At 40.5% G+C, this 22963-nt stretch overlaps 2 protein-coding genes across 2 annotated transcripts; one reads left to right on the top strand and one right to left on the bottom strand.

The window, feature by feature from the left end:
• Positions 1-3815: 3815 nt before the first annotated feature.
• Positions 3816-6825, bottom strand: CCDC127 (coiled-coil domain containing 127). Its single transcript, XM_061344352.1, has 3 exons — positions 6807-6825; positions 6319-6447; positions 3816-5540 (listed from the first exon to the last, which is right to left on the bottom strand). The coding sequence occupies exons 2-3, from the start codon at positions 6437-6439 to the stop codon at positions 4867-4869; spliced, it is 795 nt and encodes a 264-aa protein (XP_061200336.1). The 5' UTR covers positions 6440-6447; positions 6807-6825; the 3' UTR covers positions 3816-4866.
• A 310-nt stretch (positions 6826-7135) lies between these two features.
• SDHA (succinate dehydrogenase complex flavoprotein subunit A) lies at positions 7136-22009 on the top strand. The gene is made up of 15 exons (XM_061344319.1): positions 7136-7215; positions 10485-10571; positions 10857-11018; positions 11415-11558; positions 11711-11875; positions 13072-13220; positions 14271-14395; positions 15621-15789; positions 16370-16565; positions 17336-17507; positions 18199-18317; positions 18815-18926; positions 20079-20209; positions 20704-20817; positions 21666-22009. The coding sequence occupies exons 1-15, from the start codon at positions 7162-7164 to the stop codon at positions 21750-21752; spliced, it is 1986 nt and encodes a 661-aa protein (XP_061200303.1). The 5' UTR covers positions 7136-7161; the 3' UTR covers positions 21753-22009.
• The last annotated feature ends 954 nt before the right edge of the window (positions 22010-22963 follow it).

The following is a 22963-nucleotide window of genomic DNA, read 5'->3' as shown; positions in this document are numbered from 1 at the left end:
CACTCAGTAGGAGGCCTTGACACTTCTGTGAATACTGTCCAAAAGGGTTGTGGTCTTTCCTAGCATATTGAATGATGACTTGGAGTGACTGTACACTCTCAGGGAATCCTGAGCTATAAGGCCTCTTTGTCACCCATCAGCCATTCTGGTTGTCAGAATCCATGGAAAGGGTATTAAGATGGTTGATCAGATTGTGATAGATCTCTCAGTTTTGCCATGTAAACTGATTTCAGTATCAAAGTAGCTGATACTATTGAGCACCCATGTTGCCATCTGTCAAAGTTCCGCTAATACCAGTACTTTGAAAGTCTGTCTGTACAAGGCCTTTTTAACTTAGTCTAGGTCAGGTGCTGAGCTTTTACATGTTTCTTTTATCTCCTTCAAGACACCTCTTAACTATAAACAAAACACAGCCCCACATGCTCAGTCTTGCACAGGCAGGACTGATTTCCACTGACTATATAAAATTATGCACGTTTTGGTCAATTCTTTATCTGACAACAGGAACTGCTTGGGGAAATCCCTCACTGTGCACTGGATCCTTCACCCCAAGTGGTTAAGCAATATATCTAATCATACAGATAGTGTCTATCAGCTTTATAGAGCAGAGCTCATGCCTATTAGCAGGAGCTCGCTGGGGAAACCGCTGGAGTGGCGCCAGCTGCTGGGAGAGCTCCCACAGCCCTCAGTCGATTTTGTTGTGAAGTGGCTGGCAGATCAGTTATTGCCTCACTGCCGAGCTACCCTCCATTTCAGTGAGTTACTTCTTTGCAGATCCATCTGTTGTCTCAGCTATGCAGTCATTAGCTGGACAGCTCCTGGACAAGGCAGTCAATTAATGACTAAGTGGCCTTGGCATGCACACAAGCAAAGGCTTCATATACAGCACCATGACTGCAACTATTGAGTAAACTTGAACTTCATCCTTTTATCACAGCAGTAACTTAAATTCCTTTGATTTTACCATACTACCTGAACTGTTGACCACTCTTCTGCCTTGTATACCCCACATAGGAACACTCAGTATTTTCTCTATGTCGTGCAGGAGTGCTCAAAAACATGATTCGAAGAGCAAGAGGCAATGGGTGGCTTCTGAAGACCCTTCCCTTCTGGAGAGCTTGAACAGAGCTGTCACTCCCACACCACAGCATCCCTTTGAGCAAGACGTCATGTCAGCAGTCTTCTGGCATCTCTTGTTTAGGTAAAAGGAGTAAGAGAAAAGCCAGATCCTCCAGGCTGCTCCTTTTTGCCCACCTCTCTTTAAGAACACTTTCTGAGGGAGATTTCCCTTTTCTAGCACTCAGCCCAAGTTCCATGAAGTTTGTGTTTCTCTGGGCTGCATGCACCCAGGACAGCAGCTATATCACCCAACAGAGACCAAACATCTGGGTTTTTTTGCTTGTATTAAAAGCACAAGTTATCTTAAGGTGTCTCCTTACCTGGGTCTAAATGTAGAAAGTCATATGAACACAGCTACTGCCCTGCAAAGTATGGACGAGGGATGACTTAGCTGCGATGGTAAGAAATGGATAAATGTGAAGGAATGTATCAAATACAAGGAGACTAAGGATCTTTTATGAAGGAAACAAGACTTCCAGAGCGTCTGAACACTGTCCTAGAGCAGCTGGATTGTAGTTCCTCACAGAGAGCAGCAAGAGAAAATCCACATTGAAATTAAAAGGAGCTGACGTGCAGAATGAGAGATACATCAGAGGGATCCTGAAGGAAGGCAGAGTACCCTACAGAACAAACAGAAGGACTTACTCCAGTCTTTCAGTGGGATGGTCACCTTTCATCACTCATCTTTAGTCGAAGCTGGTGCACTTGCCTGTTTAACGATGCATTTCTTTCCTAAGATAGATAAAATCTTTCCAACATACTCTCTTCCCAGGACCAAGGACAAAACTTTCTACATGCCAATTTAAAAACTGTCCAATTTTTAAAACCTCAAAATTGTGCAATTTGTTTGGGGAACTGGAATAGTAAATACTCCCCCCCCCCCGCCCAAGTTACAAACCAGTGCAGAAATATGTAGGGGTTTTTATTAATTGTTATCGTTTAACAGGTGAGTGACAATTTTTATAACAAAAAAGGGTTCATGAAATATTCTGAAAACAAATAATTCTTGCATTCTACATATATATGGCATTTCCAAAGAAACAACCAATCCAGAACAAGAGCTGTTTGGCAAGATAAAGCTCACGATAGAATTGTCAACATGATGACTTACAAAGGGGGAATGTTTCTACAAATACATAACAGATCAACAAACATGAGTTTTGGTAGAAGCTATCAGGACCAGTGCTTCTAAACTTAACACACTTTAAAAAAACCTCTCAAATAACTTTTCCGTCTTTATATAATGATCTGCAAAGTATCCATGAGAAATAGTTCAACAATTCATTGTATAAATAATCAATACCTCTCAAAAAGGGAAAGCAAGTATCAAACATGTATTACATTGCATCCAACCCTGCACAATCGAGTGTATGATGCTTCAACTTACACATTTATACTGAAAAAAGTATAAAGCATACATTTCACCCTCTTGATTACATTTTCTTTAGGCATTTTGAAAGTCAATGACAAACTGAAAAAAAAAAAGAAAAAAGAAGCATAAAATGCCTGACCTTTTAATACTAAAAACTAATGAATATGTACAAATCCAAGACATGATTTTCAAACACATTGACATTGATTCACTGGCTGCTGTTTGTCAGCCAAGTTGCCCAGCTGCCTGTATGCACGTATGAAATGTGTCACATCTGTGTGGTCAGACACTTCCCATATCCTGGAGGAATTATACACAGGGTAAGTTATTCAAACTAATCTGTTCTATTGGGCAATAAGGGCATATGCATGTGGCAGCTATAGCAGCTGTCCTCAGGCTGTCATACAACAGTAGTAACTCAATTGCAGCCTCTTCTCCCAACCCATATATGCTTGGCATCCAGACAAGCTTTGGCTTCTCTGGTATTTGTGACAGCATTTTTATTTAAGTTTTTTTCCCAGGTCTGTCCAATACTACAATTTTATTAAAAAAAAAAAAAAAATCAGTACGTAAGAGACAAATAAATCAATACAACAATACAATTAGTACTACCAAGGGGAGCAAAATCACAAGTGGAAAACTGAGTAGCTGGCAAACATGTATTCTGTTTAAGGATTCTGTTTCCTGTTAGATATTTTTGCTTAGTAACTGCATTAGGTTGCACATGCTACTTCAAAGTATTTATTTGCTGTCTTCTGTGTCCATACTGAAATGAAACCATAAGGAAACACTAAAAAAACCCAAACCCTTATCTGCTGGAGTTCTCTGTTAAAACCAGGATGTGCCTTCACCTGGATTGCTTCCCTGCCATGCAGCAGCTAATTGCCTAGAGAAAATATGTTTATTGAGTCTAGCTCTCAGTAAGTAAAGAACTGCTGAAGAACTGACAGCCTACCAACACTAATCAAAGGCAAGTAACAGAGAAGACCAGATGTTATAAACAAAAAGGTAAACACTGCCCTGTGAAGTCTAGGGCTAGTTCCGAAAAGAGGAAGAAAAAAGTTACTCTCCAAAATACAAGGCACATTTGAAAAAAGGTGTTTTTTACAGCTACAGGGACCCACAGAACACTCAGAGTTTTAAGGGATTTCAAGCATGGAAATGCACTGTTCTGCTTGTTTTGTTTAATTCTAGATATGTTTGTTTTCCTGTGTTAATAAAATTAAAAAACCCCCTTAGAAGTTTGCAAAGCTTGTATGTCCATAGACTTCCAATGTCATGCATAAGTGAAGCAGTGAACCATAAGCTCAAAATTTAAGTCTACTTCAGTTCTGGGAGAACTCACAGTCAGAGAGGCAGATAGGGGCTATCAGTGCAGGCTGCATTTAGGTTTCTATCTGCAAATAACAAAAAGGACCTGTGTGAACCAGCAATGGCTGTAACCCATGGAGGTTCCTGCAGTTGGAGGAACTGCAGTGCACTGGGATGCAGAGACAGTGGCACAGTGATATCTGAGGCACACTGTTGGTTTACAAATAAAACCTTGACTGAGAAAAAAAGTAAGTATTCTTAATATATGTCCAGAATGATAAGAATATAACTTTGAGTTTATACACTCTCAAGTATTCAACCATGGATCCTAAGATCCAATGAGACTTTGATCAATCTTTTTCTTTATGTGTTATTTTAATTAGCATCTTTTGGATAGTTCATTCATAAAATACGATTTGTATATTAAGCTGGAAGACAATGCAAGACTGATTAATTTGAAATATATTACTCCCCTCCCTCAAAATACTAATGCATACACTTATATGCACACACATTCACAAATATATATTTACATAAATGTATGTATATACATGTAGGATTTATGTGGCAAGAAGCTTGCTCAAACATCTCTTCCAAATGTATGCCTCAAAATCAGTCTTGCTTAAAAAAATACACAAAAAAAAAAAGAAGTGTTGAGACACCATGTAAAACATCAGCGAAAAGGAGCACAATGTGCTATCCCACTTGGGGGAGAAAAATCACACTTCTCTGTTGATGGAATATGACCATCAACTAGGTCAGTCACTCTAAACTGAGTCCTGTTCTGCTGCTTCTGATTCCTGTGGAAGCTGGCATTATCTCTACTATGCTGCAGTCTGCAAAACTGACACACTCACAGAGTTTAAGAGCATGCATAGCTAACTGGAGCATCTGTTGTTAGACAGTGAAAGGAAAGGCAGCAACCTCTGCATAAGTCCCATGCATTTGCAAGTGCAACGGGGAGGAGGAACGGAAACACAGTAGAACTTAACAGCTTCAGACTACAACTGTGATTGTCCCTACTATGCACAGTGGATCACATGAAATCTCATTACTTCCCCTGCTTATCGTTTTCCTAACATGGCCTTTTCTGCTCTCTTGAACTTCTGCAGCTCAATAGCTAGCTCCCAATATCTCAGATACAGCCACATCAGTTTTCCATTTTGACTTTTATTTCGGTTCAGCATATTGCCACAGTAGTTATCATGTTTGAAAATATCTTTTAAGCCACTTTCCATATGTAGAGCCATAGCAACAGGATCAGTTGCTGCTTTAACTAGCAGATTCTTTTCTATTTCTAGTCTCTGGCTTCTGGGTACCACAAGACTGCAGTAGATGTCCTGTCTTTCTTTAAGTCCCTCTTCAAATTCTTTTAGTAAATTATTGGCTCTCTTTTGCCAGTCTTCTTCCTTTGCCAGACAACTTTGATACAAGCTACCTTCTGCTCCTGAGTGCAAAAGGACTTGTTTCTCTTGCTCTAACTTCTCCTGCTCCTGTTCTAGGATCCTTCTTTCTTCTACTAGTTTGCGACTTTGGGACACGAGGGCTTCCCGGTAACTCAGGGTTCTGTTGCGTTCCTTTTCAAGCTCCAGCTCCAAATGAGCAACTGTGCGACGGTTTTCTGTGATTATATCCCGGTATTTGCCTTCTAGGTCTTTTTGTAAAGACGAATGTTTTTTATAGTATTCTTTTCTTTCTCTTTCTATTTCTTTTTGACATTCTCTGGTCCAGATCCAACCTATCATATATAAATTGAGACTTCAGACATGAGAATAACACATATAACATTGATGGGCATGATTAATTATGTGAATAAGAAGCTATGAAGTGGTAAAGAACTTTCTTTCCTGCCTTCCCCAGTAATATTCACTTCTATTCACACATCCCACAAAATGTTTTTCCGTGGATCCATATTTCACTTTAAGTCACTTGATATGATCAAGTTTCTTTTGAATTTGGACAGCGCCAGGTTGGGAACAGCCTTGGGCAACATGGTCTAGTTTGAGGCATCCCTGCCTATGGCAGGGCGGTTGGAACTGGATGATCTTCAGGTACTTTCCAACCCAAACCATTCTGTGATTCTATGGTGCTATGAAGTAAAAAAAAAAAATCTTCCAAGTCTTTTATTGTTAACACATGCACTTCTTGGATTAAAGAGGGAAAATAGTTACAGGAAATCAGACTGGAGGTTTCCAATACAGTAACTGCACTGAGAACCTTCCAGGTCCAGCACATAAATTATACATCAGCAGCTCCCTGGGTTGTTACCTTTGGCCTCTCTAGAACATTGTACATCCACTCTTCTGAGACAGCTTTATAAATGGGAGCTTATTAAATATGGAATCAACTCCATGTGTGAGAAATGGCCGTTACCTTAATGCTATAAGCCGTACTTACTGTTTAGAGCACTATAAAAGAGCAGGCCAGAGGAAATCCCTAGATGGGGTATCACTGCACTACTTCAGAGGCTCTCCTTCAGCCAGCGGGCAAGTTGGAGAGGCCTGGGCACTACTTACGGAAGGCGGCCAAGCCCAGCATGGGGACCAGCAGGGCGTAGTTCCATCTGCTGCCTTCATCCCCGGGATCCCGTCGATTTGGCAGGATGTTCCAGTTGGGAGGGTCATTTAAATTATTCATGGAAGCACCTGCGAAGCACAGGGGAGAAGCACGGCGTCAGCGGTACGCACAACACCACCACAGCCCCGCACCCACCCGTACTGCTTTCTGCCCGAAACCCTCGAACGGCGGCAATTCGGTACTTCTCACGGACGTGCTTTCCGACCAGAATCCCCCCTGCGCGGCCCACCCCGCGCCTGTCCGCCCCGAGGGCCTCAGCACTGCCGCTGTTACTGCCCACCCCCTCCCCGCCGGCAGGACTCTTAACTGCTGATGTGACCGCCCCGGAGGTCCGCAAGCTGCTCCGCCGTGCAGGCCCCGGCCCCGCGGCAGCCCGGGACGGGAGCGCTGCCCCATGGCGCTCTCCCACTGTCTAACCGACACTTACCAGCCCGGGGCAGGGGCCGCGGCGGAGAGCTGCCGCTGTCACTTACCAGGGGACGCGGCCCCCACTGGGCCAGCCCATTAGCCGAGAGAATGAGAGGGATATCCGATGGGGACAACAAACAGGTTCGCTCTATCCCTAAACGCTCTCGGTGGCCTGGCCCTATCCCAGCCAGCTCAGATGGTGGGACGAGGGGGAGATTTGGTGGGAAATCCCGCATGTAAACACGCACACACTCAGCCCACGACTCCCTCCCCCTCAGCGTAATTGGTCTCTCTCGCTGTGCCTTGCGGGTAGCTGAGTCGCTAGCGGCGCTTTCGCGCATGCGTCTTCGTTCCTTCCCCCGGGTCCGTGTGAAATGGCGGCGGCGGTAGCGGCTTCGCGGGGTTTGGCGAGGCGTTGGATGAGGCCGGTGAGTGTTTCTTTTTGGCTCGCTTCGCTCTGCCCTGTGTTGGGCTGCTTTTCCCTCCGCCGGCGTCCTGGTGGCGGGGAACGGGCCAGGCAGATGAGATGGTGCGGAGAAGTCCCTTCCGGAGGGGGCCGGGCTGGCTGGGCCTTAGGACCCCGTGCGACTCCTGCCTGTCTCCTTAGCCGTGGCGGAGGAGCGCGCCTGGCTCCGGCCTGCCCCGCCCTCCCTTGTGGTGAGGTGTGCGGAGGCCGGTGGCAGCCCGTACCCCGTTGTCTCTGCCGTGACCTTGGCGGCCAGCACCCGCCCTGGGGCGGTGAGCCAGGCTTGGCTGCAGCAGCGGAGCAGACAGAGAGCCCTGGGGAGCCGACTGCCCCCTCGGTAGGCTCCGTTCCTCCGGCTCTGTTTCCGGAGCGGGGCCGTCCTTGTGGTCGGCTCGTGATGTTTAACCGACTGCGGTTGTGGCTAGGCCGCTCCTCCTGGAGTGGGAAGCGAACGCGTAGCCTTAGGCCGTGAGCGGGCTGCCCGTGGGTCAGAGGGAGGCAGCGGGTACGGGGTGCGCCAGGAAACAGCCCTGGGAGAGCTTGGCAGTTGGCGGCGCCTCCCAGGGCCAGCGCCTGGGTAGGAAGCTCACTGCTGGCGCTTTCGGGAAGCTAGTGCGTGTCTGCGTGTTGCTTGAATCTGCTTAGCACGTGTTTGCAGAAGTGCTTCTTCAGGGTCGTTAACAGTTTTGTTGTAGCTGATCTGCAAGCAGTGAAGACTTGGTTTTCTCCGTGGTGAAGGGGGAGTTTTCAGTTTCTTTCCACTGTTTTCATCGTGCGTGTCCATGATGTGTTTGGGATTACAGAAGATAAGTGTGTGGGAAAAGGAACCTGTAAATGAAGCTGTAGGTGCCCCTCTCTTGTAAAGCAAGTGCAGAAAAGGCAACCAGCTGACAGGGAGAAGGGCTTAGAAGTGACATGTTTGAGGGCAGTGAACTGGCCCTGATAGGACTTTTAATTACTAAGGGCCATGATGTTCCTGCTAGCAGTTCAGGATCAGTGCGACCCGTGTTCCTTCCAAATTTAGTATAACTTTTTTTTTGCTCTGTGGACTTTTATTCAGGCTTATTCAGAACAAGACTTAGTGGCAGCAGAAATTCTTATGTGTAGTTGTAGCAAAAAAGTATGGGGATGGGAATAGCAGTTTGGAAAATTGTTTTGTGAAAAGGCAATCTGCTAAACAGGTGTGTGGTTTGGGGGGTTGTAATATGTTTCCAGTGTCCTCTGATGCAAAATATATTTGATAACTGTTGCAACTTCAGAAAATAAGAAAGTTTTCTGAAAAGAAATCAGTTCAAGGCGTTGTGGCAGGATTCTGACTGGAGGCTGCAGCAGGCTGTTTAAGGGGAGGAAAAACTAGTCAGTTTCTTTTGCAGCTTTAGGGCATAAGAACAGTTTACAGGTTTTGGGTTTGGGATTTTTTTGGTGTTGTTTTTTTCCTCTTGGTCATTTGCAGTTTATTTAAGCAATACAAAGTATGTACAAACCTGTTGTGTGCTGGCTTTACCTACAGTATAGATTTTCTTTCATTTGTTTGGTGCAGTAACCAAATGTATTGTTGCTCACTTATGGTGACTAATTTATTGCAGTAAAAATAGCTGTATTGTTGCTGGAACAAGATTTTGGAAACAAGCAGTAGTAATACATGCTTGAGAATGTATGGCTGCTGCATTTAAAGTGTGCCTTGTAGCCTGCCTTGTCAATTACAGTTCTGCAGTCGAACTTCAGTTGCACTCAGGCCTGTGCAAGCAGTTTTCCTACAGAGAGGACACCCCCTTTCAGGTTGAGCTGTGATTCTTGGGTAATCTGTTGTGTAGGTAAACTACATCTGGTACTTGGGTTTCATCTGGTGAACTAGTTGATCTGATTCTGTATGTGAAATATTAATGAAGATGATAAATACAGAAGTTAAGATGAGCATGGAATTGCCCCAGAGTGTGATAAAATAGTAGGGTGGAAGGAGGAGAGTAGCTGCCTGAAGAAGGGCACTAGTAGAACTCCTTCAAGTAGGAGTTAAGACCGGTCTTTCTTAAAAGATGGCTGTGAAAACCAGAAATGTGTTTGTGCGGTGACCCATTAGATTCACTGTTATGCAAGAAGATAATTTGAGCAAACTAGTACGAGAGATGATAAAAGTAGGCTGAGGAAAGTGTATTGTAGTTTATGTCAGGGGTGGGGGAAGAGGTGGACTTTTGGAAGTGACAGGGAGGGAAGGCCTGCTGGTCAGCATGTTACAGGATGGTTGAACCATGGCTGTAACAGTTGCTGGAAATGGCAAATATCAGTCCCAGTGCATTTTAGGATGTATTTCAAATAGAGATGTATTTCAAATAGAGCTCACTGTTATGTTCTGTGTTGCCATTCTTATCCATTGTACATGCTGAGTTAGGTGCATTTTTCTGAATGGTGTAAAGAAGGTATACCAGGTTCCAAGGCATTGGGGTTTTATATGATGAAGACTAAAACTGTGATTATTTTAACCTGTCAAAGCAAAGCCTGGGTGTTGAGTAGGTTTGCGTGCTGGGTTTTTTTGTTTTGATTTTGAACGTGCCAGGGGAGAGGGAATAACATCACAGAAGCGGAAACTCTGTCCTTGTGCTTCACTTAGGTATTAATAAGTGGTTCTAATTTGGTCATTTAATAGAAAGTGAAAAGAAGAGAAATGTCTCTGACTTTTGCAGCAATGATGAGCTGGAACAGCTTTCCCTACCAACTGCTTTTATCTTCATTATTCTTGCCCACCTGAAATAATTCAAATTCTCAGGATTGCTTGACATGAGGGGTACTTCCCATTAATTGCTGTGGTTCTCATAAAGCCATCTTCCATCTTTACTGAACAAAAACCCTGCAAGAATACTACAGCATTAATCGCAAACATATTTTTCTGTCAGTGCAGCCTCGGATAGGTCTGAGAGGCTGGTTAGTATTAATAAAGTAAAATAACAGCCTGAAACATGCTGGTGTCTGTGGGCTGTTTTCTCATCCAGTCAAAACTGTTGTTTTTTTTTTTCCTTTTATTTATTTTTTTTTTCCCCTGGAAAGTATAGGAAAGCCAAAACTTCCATTGCCTGTAGCTCTCAAATATGTTGATACAATGTTTTTGTGTATGTGGTATCAGTGGTAAGTAGAGGTTTGTTATAAAAGTAGGGCATCTGAGAATGCTGAAAGTCTTCGTTGTGGAAACATTTAATGTGAAATGCGTTCCATAACAGTTGTCTTGATTTCTGTCCATAGTGGCCAGTGGCATGCCAGACTCTTGCCCGCAATTTACACTTCACAGCCTATGGAAAGAAGAATGCTTCTACAAAGGTTTCTGATTCGGTATGTTTGTACTTACTTATATCTTAAGTAACAGATTGGATAATAACACAATGCTTGAGCGACATTAAGCAAATGGGTATTGATGTTTTGTGTTCCGCTCGACATAATGAGACTGAATTTTGAAATGGATATCTCTTTTTAATGATAGTTTCCACACAGGAGAGTACATAACGCTGCAAGGGTCTTTTGAGAACATTAAACCTACACTACTTGAATCTCCATGAAGCTTAAGTTTGACCTAGCTTGAAATCTTTGTGATCATAACAAACTGATTTGTTTTCCCAGATTTCTACACAATACCCGGTAGTAGACCATGAATTTGATGCAGTTGTTGTGGGTGCAGGAGGAGCAGGTCTGCGAGCTGCATTTGGTTTGTCAGAAGCTGGATTTAATACAGCATGTATTACAAAGCTATTTCCCACCAGATCTCATACTGTTGCCGCACAGGTGAGAAATGAGAGAGAACAAACATTTAAAAGATCCCTGCTGTCAGAAGGCTGCTTTGGATAGGTACATCAACATCACGTTTCAAGGGCATGCTTCCTCTTATGGATATTGCATGTTTACTTGAAACAATTTTGAAGGGTGATACCTGTTCAGATTCTGTTCAGTGCTTTTTCGCTGCATTCAATATAACTTTGCAATTTCGTATGTTAAACAAAGCAGAACAAAATAAGAACCACTGTGAATTGCAGAGGTTTCTCACAGCCACATTAAATATGATTTTACTGTATTTCTTGTACACAGAGGCATAAATGGTGCATGATTTTTAACAGAAATGAGGGAAACCTACTAAAACTACTTCAGTAATATAATTCCAGGGAAATGGATTTTCATTTTCAGGGAGGGATCAATGCTGCCCTGGGAAACATGGAAGATGATAACTGGAGGTGGCATTTCTATGACACAGTGAAAGGGTCCGATTGGCTGGGTGACCAGGATGCCATACACTACATGACAGAGCAAGCTCCAGCTGCGGTGATAGAGGTGAGACTCGTTGGATTTTGTCAGTATTTATATTTGTAAGTGTTTATAACACAGACTAGCTTCCAAGGAGTTCTCCTTACTAGGAACATAATAAAATAACTTTTGCCTTGTTATGCACAAGAATTTCTGATACTTGTATTTGGGTTCAACAGCTGGAAAACTATGGGATGCCATTCAGCAGAACTGAAGAAGGAAAAATATATCAGCGTGCGTTTGGTGGACAGAGTCTTCAGTTTGGAAAAGGAGGACAGGCGCACAGATGCTGCTGTGTGGCAGACAGGACAGGACACTCACTGTTACATACTCTGTATGGCAGGGTAAGTAGCTGTGAAGTAAACCTGGTTTTGCTTTTTTATTTGTTTTTTTTTTTTTTTCCTCATTTTCCCCTGGAGTCTGGGAGAACCAAACACACCTCCTTCTCTCCCCCCAACAAAACCCAAACTAAATGTATAGCTGTTCACATATGAATGAGGAATGACTGATAACAGTTCTGATTTTCCTTTCTTCCTCAGTGAATGTGGAAGGATGTGGCTGAAGTGATGCTTGTTTTGTGTCAGGAGTGTGCAGAAATAGATTAAATTGAAAGATATGTAATTGCTCTTATGAACACAACGTGTTCATTAGTGTACAGCGTGTTAGCTTTGTGGTCTGTAGTAGTTCTTCACTTTTAATACTTTTGGATCTGTTAACCACACCCAAAGAGAATTTATGTAAACATTCCATCAAAAAATTTTTACAAAAAGCCTGACACAGCAGCACTGGGGAACTATGAGAAGAAGTACAAGGCTGCATTTTCTTTCAGCTCGTCTTCAAACAGGGAACAAGGGGAACTAACAGGTGTAAATGCATGAAGGCCTACTGTGCATTTCTGAGCTTGCTCTCTGGCAAGCGACTACTGTTCCAGCATCTGTTCCCATCAGTTCTGTAAACCATAACTGAAGAAACATTTGGTTATTTTAAAATGGTAATAAACTACTTGAAACCTAAAATTAAGTACCTACTAGCTAATATTTTTTTAATTTACTTAGCAACTAGCTAATTGGTGTCCTTCACGTCCACACTGTAAATGTTGCTGCAACACAGCTGCTCAGTGTTGATCCTTGAGGGTATGAAAGAATGTTTGACTTAATGCCCGCTGCTTCTGCTGGTATACTAGGCTCCAGGAGATGTATTCCACTCCTCTGTGAGAGGTTTAAGTAAAAAAAAAACATGCTGGTACATGTATTAAGCAATGCAGCTGACTAAAGTGTTGCCAGAGGTACAGGGAAATAATGAGTGTTGCTGACTAGCTATGACTTCTTGGATTAAATGGTTTGGTAACTACTTATATTTCTTCAAGCTAGGTTGGATTAATTGGCAAAGTTTTATAAGGATTTGCAAGGAAACTGGTTTTCCTGATAGTTGTTCGGGGTGGTTTGTATCCTGATGTAGCCCACAGGCGTTGACAGTTTTGAAAAGAGTTTACTTTGGTTTCTGGATTTTCCTTAAAGTTCCTTTTTTCATTTTCCTTCAGTCCCTAAGATATGACACAAGCTACTTCGTTGAATATTTTGCCTTGGACCTACTCATGGAAAACGGAGAATGTCGTGGTGTTATTGCCCTTTGCATAGAAGATGGCACTATCCATCGTTTTAGAGCGAAGAACACTGTAATTGCCACGGGGTAATGTAAAGTCTGTGACGGCTGACAAACTTCAGAGTGCTGCTAGTTGAAAATGTGTTTTTACATGTATTTGAATCCGAAGTGTGGAGATGACACATTGACCTGAAAACGTAATTTATATGTTCATCTTCCCTCCCCCTCCTGCCTTGATCAAAAGCAATATAACTGAATTCAGTCATACCCTCTGAAAGGAGACACATACTAATTTTATGACCAAGTATAAATTTAGTACCAGGTCTAACCTTGAATTCCAAAACAATGACATAAAGCTGGAATATGTAAGGGCACGTGTATGACCCAAATGGCCTTAAATTTTCAAAACATGCCATATATTTATTAGAAGACTATATGCATTAGTCTTTTGCTGCTTATGGCTGTCTCCTATCTGTTTCAGTATGCAAAATATTTATAAACATACCTATCAAAGAAAAAATGTTTGTTTGCCTACATAATTTGGCTTTGTTAAAGACAGGGCTGTTTTCATACTTGTGTTCTTTAAGGTATATTGAATACATAGATACTTTTTTGTGAGAGTTTGCCCTGAAATTGTGAGTTGTGGCAGTTCTCAGTAATATTGGAAACTAACCTATTTGGTTTAGGTATAAGATTTAATGTTTAACACCTAATTTTAGACAGCTAAGTTTTGAAATCTAAAAACATAAAATCAGGGCCATACTGAGGACATAAACTACTGCTATATGCTGGTTTTGACAGAACTGCTAGTAACAGTTTGAATGAAGTCTAATGGTAGTGGATTGAGAGAATTTCCTGACGCAACCTTTATCTGGCAAAAAGGCTTCTGATACTAACCTAGCTATTCCGCTTTGGAATTGTTATTCTTTTTCTTGTACCTTCTGTCACCAGCAGTTATAAGCATAACAGGGCAATACCAGGTTGGTTGGTTTTTTTTGTTTGAACTTAGTATGTGGCAACACACATCTTGCTTATTAACTCTGCTTTGTTTCTATTATTGTGCAAACAGCATAGCTGAGCAGTATGTTCTAGAGATTTCTTCTTCTTGCTAATTCTTTAAACTTTTGTGTTCTGTAGTGGGTACGGCCGCACTTACTTCAGCTGTACGTCTGCTCATACTAGTACAGGTGATGGCACTGCTATGGTCACACGAGCTGGTCTTCCTTGCCAGGACTTAGAATTTGTACAGTTTCACCCTACAGGTACAAAATATGAAATAATACATTGATTTTGAGATGAATAGTTTTTTTTTGTTTTAAAATGTGCTCAAGTCGGTTTGCATTTTTCTGTAGCTGTTCATTAGTTGTTTGTGACAGCTGTTCACACTTGTCTGCAACTGCTGTTCAATAGAAAGCTAAGTAAGACTTAGAATGTCATAAGGGTTTCAGCTTTTCTAATTTAAAGATCAGCGTTAAATATTTGGAGGTGCTGTCTTTACAAAAGAAAAAGCTTTTTTTATTCCAATTTATATTTTATTCCAAATTATATAATTTATTTTTATTATCCAATTTATTTTACTCCAAGCTGAAACCACTTCACCTTTAAAACTTATGTTTCCTTTTGCCTTTAAAATATTAAAGGGTTTGATAGTAGACACAGGAGCAGTAAGATAGATGCAAGTATTACAGAATTACGTACTAAATCTTTTGTGGAAGTGGGATAGTAGAAGTAAAGGTACATATTTTGGACAGTGATCCTGCAATATAAAAATCACAACCTCAACTGTGGGCAACAGTGGTCACAAACTAAAATATTTTTTTTGTGGCTAATTAAATGCTTAGTTTTAACTTGTGATAAGTGGTGAATTTAATTGTTCATTTATTTTACAATGTTGTAGCAATACACTGTTCATTTGACTTAGATAATTTTTTTTTTTCCAGTCAAAGCTTCATTGCCTGTGTGATAATTCTGTAGCTTTTAATGTAATAATCAAATGTACGAGTTGGTTAGCATTTTTGTTTTCTATGATGACCAGTGCTGAAGGCTAACACTGAGTAAGCTTTGACATTTCACACTATTTGAAGCCATACTTTATTGCTTTAGCACAGGAGAAGAGGGAACAAAGATGAGCAAACTGGTCTTGAGAAATCAACTTCTGGTTTACTTAATCTTGAACAAAGTAATCGCTGAAGGTCTACCAAATAGTTGTAAAATTCTCCTTACATACTGATGGGTGCAGATCTTTGTAGTTCTAATATTTTGGGAAAAGTATTTGAAGGGAGTAACAATACCTGTTTCTGAGCAGTCCTTGGGGGGACAGTTCTTAGTGGTCTGATTAGGGTGGAATAAAATCTACCCCTGTGACTTGCATTGTTTTAAGAAGATATTGTTTATTCAGTCCTAGTCATCCTGATTGTGGAGCTGTCCAGAGAATATCTCATTTGATGGTTTGTTTGTTTTTTGTTTTTTCTTTTTTTTTTTTGACAGGTATCTATGGGGCTGGCTGCCTTATAACAGAGGGATGTCGTGGAGAGGGAGGTATTCTAATTAACAGTCAAGGTGAAAGATTCATGGAGAGATATGCACCTGTTGCGAAGGATCTGGCTTCCAGGGATGTAGTGTCTCGATCCATGACCATAGAAATCCGTGAAGGAAGGTTAGTTGAATACCCTTAATGAAGGTGCAGAAGAAATACTTAATCATACTAGACTGTATACAGTACAATACTTCATTTGGTAAACGCCTGATGTTTCACACAAGTGAGCTTTAATAACTGTCAGCTGAACTCTGCATGCAGGGCAGAAATTTTGCTTGTGAATTCCTGAAAATACTGAAAGGGAACAGAAGATACTAGGAGTCTCCTGCTTGTATTTGGTGCATCTAGATGCAATTGTTCAACAAGTTTAATGTATATGCTCTTACTGAAGCAATGGAAATAATTTGGTGCTCTATTCTCTTCACTAATTATCTTCGAATTTTGCATATTTCTGCAGAGATATAGTGGTTTAACATCTTAAATACTATTAAGTATGTAAGTGAATAGAAAAGCTGGGAGATGAAAAATATGCTTAAATATTGCCAGGGTCAGTAGTATTTTTCAAATATGCTAGATACTAATTTGTGTCAGATAACATTTGAAAATTATTTTCCCAACAAATGAAACAAATTGGATTAGAAGTATTACTGGTGTTTGCAGAATTCCTGTTACATATTCCAGTGTTGACTTTTTTTAATAGGGGTTGTGGCCCTGAAAAAGACCATGTATACCTGCAGTTGCACCACTTACCACCACAGCAGTTAGCAACCCGTCTCCCAGGAATTTCAGAAACGGCTATGATATTTGCTGGAGTTGACGTCACTAAAGAGCCTATTCCTGTTCTGCCTACTGTCCATTATAATATGGGAGGTATTCCTACAAACTACAAAGGACAAGTAAGTAGAATATCACTCAGTATTTCTTTTTACTATAATAATAGAAAATTATTTTCCAAATAGAAAAACATTAATGATATTTTTCATACGTGTAAGGATGAATACTACTACTACAATAATAATGTCAGTACTTGCACACAATCTGGTTTGTTGTTGTAAATAAACTTGAGAACCACGTTCCAGTCCATCCGGAGATGGGAATACCAAGAAACATCTAAAATGAAGTTGCTGTCATGTCTGACAACAATTCTGTTTGTCAAGTTGAAGATAATATAGTTGAACAAATATCAAACTAAGGCTCTGTTATAATCTATAGTTTAAGTTAGTGTATATTAATTCGCTATACCTTGTGTAATCTCCGTGCTAAAGCAGGTTCCTCTAATTTATGCTCATTAGAAATAAGTGTGACGGTGTCAGCTGAATTTTTCAATTTTAGTGTATTGTACTTGTTAATTTTCAGTGTAAAATTTTGCCGTAGAAATGTCTGATCAGAATTTCTTCCTGTGTTTTTCTGTCTTGCTTCAGAATTGTGATGAAACAGAGCCACATACTTTTCATAAGAATAATTAAAGAAACCTCGGGCTTTAGTGATACCTGTATTTACATAGCATTGCTATTTACCCTTTAGAACCAAAATATTTATGGTTTTAGAGTTGGTGAAAACTTGATTGCTGTGTTTCATCCTCAGATGTACATGACCTTTGCAGATACAGAGGTTTGCACTGTTATAAACTGTTTAAAAAATGAGTTCTAATTGTCTGAAATGATAGGTTATTACACATGTGAATGGTGAGGATAAAGTGGTACCTGGTTTATATGCTTGTGGAGAAGCAGCCTCTGCATCTGTCCATGGTGCAAATCGACTTGGAGCAAACTCGCTTCTGGATTTGGTGGTCTTTGGTCGTGCTTGTGCCCTTACTATTGCAAACACTTGCAAGCCTGGTAAGTCTCACAGTTTTAGAGACACCTACCTTTATGATTTAATTTCTTGTCCACAAAGAGTGGTTACTACCTAATTCAGAATGCTAGATACAGACTGTTAGAAAAGGCAGAAGTCATGTTTATGCTTTTTATAGGCATGTTCTTTGCCGTGTGAATGTTTGAAGTTAACATTTGCTTTGTGAGCTGATATTTTTAAAACTAGAATTGGGTCAGTGCTATTGCAAAAACAGTTGAGATTTTTCACAAATCAGCAAAAGAGAATATTAAATATGAAGACTTGACTTCTCTACATCCTGCACTGCATCTTGGATGTTAAGAAAACTTTCTTAATAGTGAAGAGACAAGGAGGGTATAGAAGAAAATAGTAAGGAGCCGCAAGGTTATTCCATAGTTTAGGAGAATTTGCATCACATGCTGTCTTTAAGGAATTAACAGCAGAATTTAGCCAGACCCATAAGTTTCCCACTAACTGTCACAGGAAAAAATGTGATTCATATACTCTACTGAGAACTCTATTTTTAAGTGTATGGATAGTATTGGTGGGAGTTCAGGAAAGTTATGATTAACCTGTACCTTAGAGGAAGAAAACAGATTGTGTTTTAGTTAAATCTGACTTTTAGTAGTTGCTAGTCTATGAAACTGCCAGAAACCAAAACCAAGCCTGAGCTGATAACTGAATCTTTCTTATTAGGAGAGACAATTCCCTCTATTAAACCAAATGCTGGTGAAGAGTCGGTTGCTAACCTTGACAAATTAAGATTTGCTAATGGAACCATAAGGACTTCAGAAGTGCGACTTAACATGCAGAAGGTAAGCCTGGTTAAGCTCTTGACTATAAGGTGTAAGAAGCTGCAGTCAGTGGGGTGTGGTCATATTGCAAAATACACTAGGAGGTAAAATACAGTTTGTGGAAGTAAAAATCAGTGTGAGTAAACTGTCTGTGTGCAGCAAAGGCTGTATCAGTTTTGTTAGTTTCTTCTTCATGATTATTCCTCTTGGGTAGTTTACCTGCTGTGTAATGGAATCGTAGAATCATAGAGTCATAGGTTTGGGTTGGAAGGGACTTTAAAGATCATCTAGTTCCAGCGGCCCTGCCACGGGCAGGAACATATCCCACTAGACCAAACTGCTCAAATACAGTAGGTTTTCTTCTGTTTGGGATGGACAGAAGAATGTTTTTTATTCAGGCTGGAGATATGTTTGAAGTCATAACAGCTCTGTATCAAGCTCTGTTGGAACTCATGAAGCTATTTGGGATATTATGCACATGCAGCATATCAGACTGATTTTGCTTTACTGTCTTGCAGACAATGCAAAACCATGCTGCTGTGTTTCGTACTGGTTCTGTGCTCAAAGAAGGCTGTGAAAAAGTTAGCCAAATTTATGGTGATCTGGCTCATCTAAAGACATTTGACAGAGGTAATTTGATAGTAAAGAATACGCCTTGGACAGAGTACTATAGGAAAAATGTGGTGTTTGGTGTGGTTTTTTTAAGTTATTATTTTCTTCTTCTGAAAACTTTGTTTCTTGAAACTTTTACTAAAGGTTTTGACCATTTTGAATCTTTAAAAACATGTTGTAGAGCCCTACTTGTTTAAACATAGTGATTAGTAAAGTACGTGATGTTACTGGTCACTTTCTGGTTGTATACATTTAAAAAGAAGCAGGGTGTGAACTTGGATTTAACTGTATAAAGTACTAAATGCTGTTCTCTTGGAACATGATTTGAAGTTGTTTGAATACTAAGATGAACTTTAGTAGTATCTACTAAAAAAAGCCAGGGAGTTGCAAAAAGGTAGCAAGACTATTTGTAGGTTGAACGCTCCATTTTAATTTTTCAGCTGAGTAGGTAGTGCTGCATACAGATACTGCCATGTCCTGCAGTGTGTCTTAGGAGAACTTAGTTAATTAAGTAAAACTGATGATGTATCTTTTGTCCTCGTGTGTATTTCTCTCCAATTACTGCTCTTGGATGTGTGTCCTAACAGTGAACATAAGATTGGCTTTCTGGAACAGCTGTCACCAGGCATTGATAAAAGTGTTACAATAGCTTAAAACGTAGGGATCAAAATGAAGATAGATTCATGTAAGTGAACTTGCGTCCATCTTGAAGGTACTTAAATGAAGAATCTTGTATAACTAGCAGGGCTGTTTGGGGTTCCCCTCCCCGCCACCTCTGAGGGTGGGAAGAAAAGGAAAGCCCTGTTGTCTGGATCTGTTAGGGATCTACATAGAGAGCTACCATTTAGCCAGATCTTGTGATCTGAAATGAGGTATGGGGACTGAGTTGTAGGGACGATATAAAGCAGGCAAGAATCTATGGTGTAATTTTGTCTCAGTAACACACATGCAACAGGGATACCTGGTAGAACTGAACTTTTCCAAGATTCCTTATGATTTGTTACAGTATAGAAATTGTTACTGAGCCTTGCAGGCAATGGTGAATAATTCCATATTGCAGAGTACTGTGACTGCAGTAGGTGGAGCATTGGCTGGTATAATTCTAAGTATCAGCAATAGAAGTAAATTGAAAAGTAGAACATCTTCCATAGCCTTTTAATATTTTACTAGGTATTGTGTGGAACACTGACTTGGTGGAGACCCTTGAACTGCAAAACCTGATGCTTTGTGCTCTACAAACCATTTATGGAGCTGAGGCTCGCAAAGAGTCTCGGGGTGCTCATGCCAGAGAAGACTATAAGGTATAAATATTTTCTGTGACAATTTACCTTGTTATGTGTCCTTGGATGGATTATTTAAAAGTTGTAATTTCTTTGACGTGCAGTCCTCATAGTCTTGAGTTGGGATTAGTGTAGTATTTGTTTGGGGTCCCATATGCTCTGTTTTATCTGTTGTTATATATGAAGTGACCAATACATGCAATACTGGGTAACAGTCGTGAGAGAAGAGTTGTGCCATATGTGCATCTGAATTATTAGAGAGATCTAAACTAGGACTATACTAATAATAAGGTCATGAATGCATAAACAGGACTATTATTTTGTCTTGTGCAAGAAACTTTACCTTAAAGCCTTGGTTAAGCTTTTGTATTTAAAATCTGCCATGAGCAGTGCTAAAATAAAGCTTGCTGGCTATTAGGGGACACATTGTGTTACGGTTCTAATTGGAAACTAATCATGTGGTTGTGATTTGCAGATGTAACTTCTGGTCTATACTAACCTAACTTTCTCCTTAGTTACGTGTAGATGAGTTTGACTACTCTAAACCACTCCAAGGCCAGCAGCGGAAGCCATTCGAAGAGCACTGGAGAAAGCACACCCTTTCGTATGTGGATATCCCATCTGGGAAGGTAGGTAGAGCCTGATGCTTGAGGGTCCTTCTCACTGTCAACAAACAGCTGCTCTCAGACAGCTCTTGGTACCATTGATGTTAAACAGTAGGCATCTGAGAGAAGTGTTTTTTGATATTTAGAAAATTACTTTGATTTGAGCTGGAATTATTTTTCCCCTTGTATCAAGCTAGTTCAAAAGCTTTTTCTTTTTCCTCTGATGGTGGCAAAATCTGTTGTTATGTTTAGCATAAAGTTTTCACAGTATTTCAAAGATGCAGCTGAAAAATCTGTCCCCGTAAAAAAATACGAGTGGTTTAATTTATTTGGTTTGTTTGGGGGGGGGTGTTTTTGTTGGGTTTTGTTTTGTTTGTTTGGTTTTTTTAACCTGTTCTCTGGGTCCTCTTTGTTTCCTCTTCCCCAGTTCCAGCTTCCTTGAATCTAGTTTGGTGACAAGTGAGAGCACCTTGCTTCCTGTATAGCTGCTGAGGACAGAAAGTGTCATGCAGTTCTGTCCCTAACAGATCCATTTGGGTTTTCTATATCCAAGACTTCTCTAGCTTAAAGGACTAGGAATCTTAGCCAAAGCTTCGCTTTTGTCCGAAAGGCTTTTTAAAAGTAGTAGTCTTCTGGTACCATTTTTTGTCAGTCTTTGCTTTTAAAGGAATTCAGTCAGTAGTAACTCAGTGGAATGTGTTACTTGTAGGTTACTGTTAAATTTTTATGGAAGAAGAAGAACAGAGAAATAGGGTTTCAACATCAATGAAGTGATTCAGTTATCTGTGTTACTCAGTCATTCTTACTAGCTAGACTGCCTTGTTTAGATACAAAAGCTTTGTCTTAAAGTTCTTCGTTCTCTTTTACTTCAGGTGACTTTGAAATACAGACCTGTGATCGACAGAACTCTGAATGAACAAGACTGCTCAACTGTTCCTCCTGCTATTCGCTCATACTAGTAACTTAAATTTAACTGTCAGCCCTCTTCCAGAGGGGGTTAGTGTATTTAAGCATAGCACAAGCAAATCAAAATAGTGTTGCCACTGTCAATTAATGGAAAATGCTGACTAAACTTATCTCCAGCTTGTATTCTGCTGTGGCTTACTGTACAGTTATGAAAATGGAATACAGGACAGCTTATGTTCTTTCACCCTTCTATTAAAACTGACCAGAAAAACACAAGATGTGTCTAAATAAAGTGATGAGAAGTCTTGTATTTGTTTGAATGTTATGTATATAATTACCATGCTTTTATTTTGGATGTATAGTTATTTTTCCATATTTTAAGAACAAGAAATGCAGTAGTTTTGGACAAGATTGAGATGCTGAATTTTATGAGTGGGGACTTAAAGCCAAGCATCATAATTGCTGATGTAAGTAACATGAAAGAAAACAATGCAGTAGTAATTGCAACTTTGTTTTTTCCAAAGCTAAAATTGTAAAAATTGCCATCCTGTTGTGCTGTTGAAGAAAACAAGATACTTCTACTTCAGTTACCTCCTCCCCAGTATACCATGAACAGAATTTAATCTTAGTAGAGATCAGATATTATCTTTAGAACTTCTGAAACTATTTTTGTGTTGTGTCCTGTGTATGTATTTCCTGGACTGTATTTTGTCTCAAAGGAACCAAGGGGCAATTTTGCACCTTATTAAAGCTTGCCAACTGTGAACTTCAGTATGTTTTAATGCCAAGATGGAACTTGTAAGGTGGCAATAGTGCAGTTGCTAGCAGTGTTTCTGTGAGTAACTCCCCAGTTCTTGGAGGACTTAATTGTAACTATGCAGGCTTAGTTGAATGAAGCGTTCTGTAATTTTGACTGTTGAATGTTAGTTGGTTTCGAGAAAAAAGTTCATGTTGGAATGTTTCTGGGGCGGTTGGATAAAACAATATACCATGTTTCACCCCTGTAGTGGTTTTGTATCTTGTACCAGGCTGTTGAGACTGGCCTGGGAGAACTGTACCATACCAAAGCATTACTTTTGTGTGGAGAGGAAGGGAAAAGGGGACTATATCTTGACTTATTTTTTATAGAAAGAGGCTTACTGCAATAAAGCAATGTTGCACCATTACCCTACCTTCTTCCCTCGTCTGGAAACTGCTGTGCCGATGCCCTTCCCATCCCCGCGCCGCCTTTGGCGTGGGGAAGGCGAGTTTCCCTCGGGCCGGG

This window comes from Neopsephotus bourkii, unplaced genomic scaffold, assembly GCF_033783945.1.
Source record: "Neopsephotus bourkii isolate Nb327-2 ecotype Australia unplaced genomic scaffold, CSIRO-AGI_Nbou_v1 NB_207, whole genome shotgun sequence".
In the NCBI taxonomy this organism is placed as follows: Eukaryota; Metazoa; Chordata; class Aves; order Psittaciformes; family Psittacidae; genus Neopsephotus; species Neopsephotus bourkii.
This window is presented reverse-complemented; position numbering and strand designations above follow the sequence as displayed.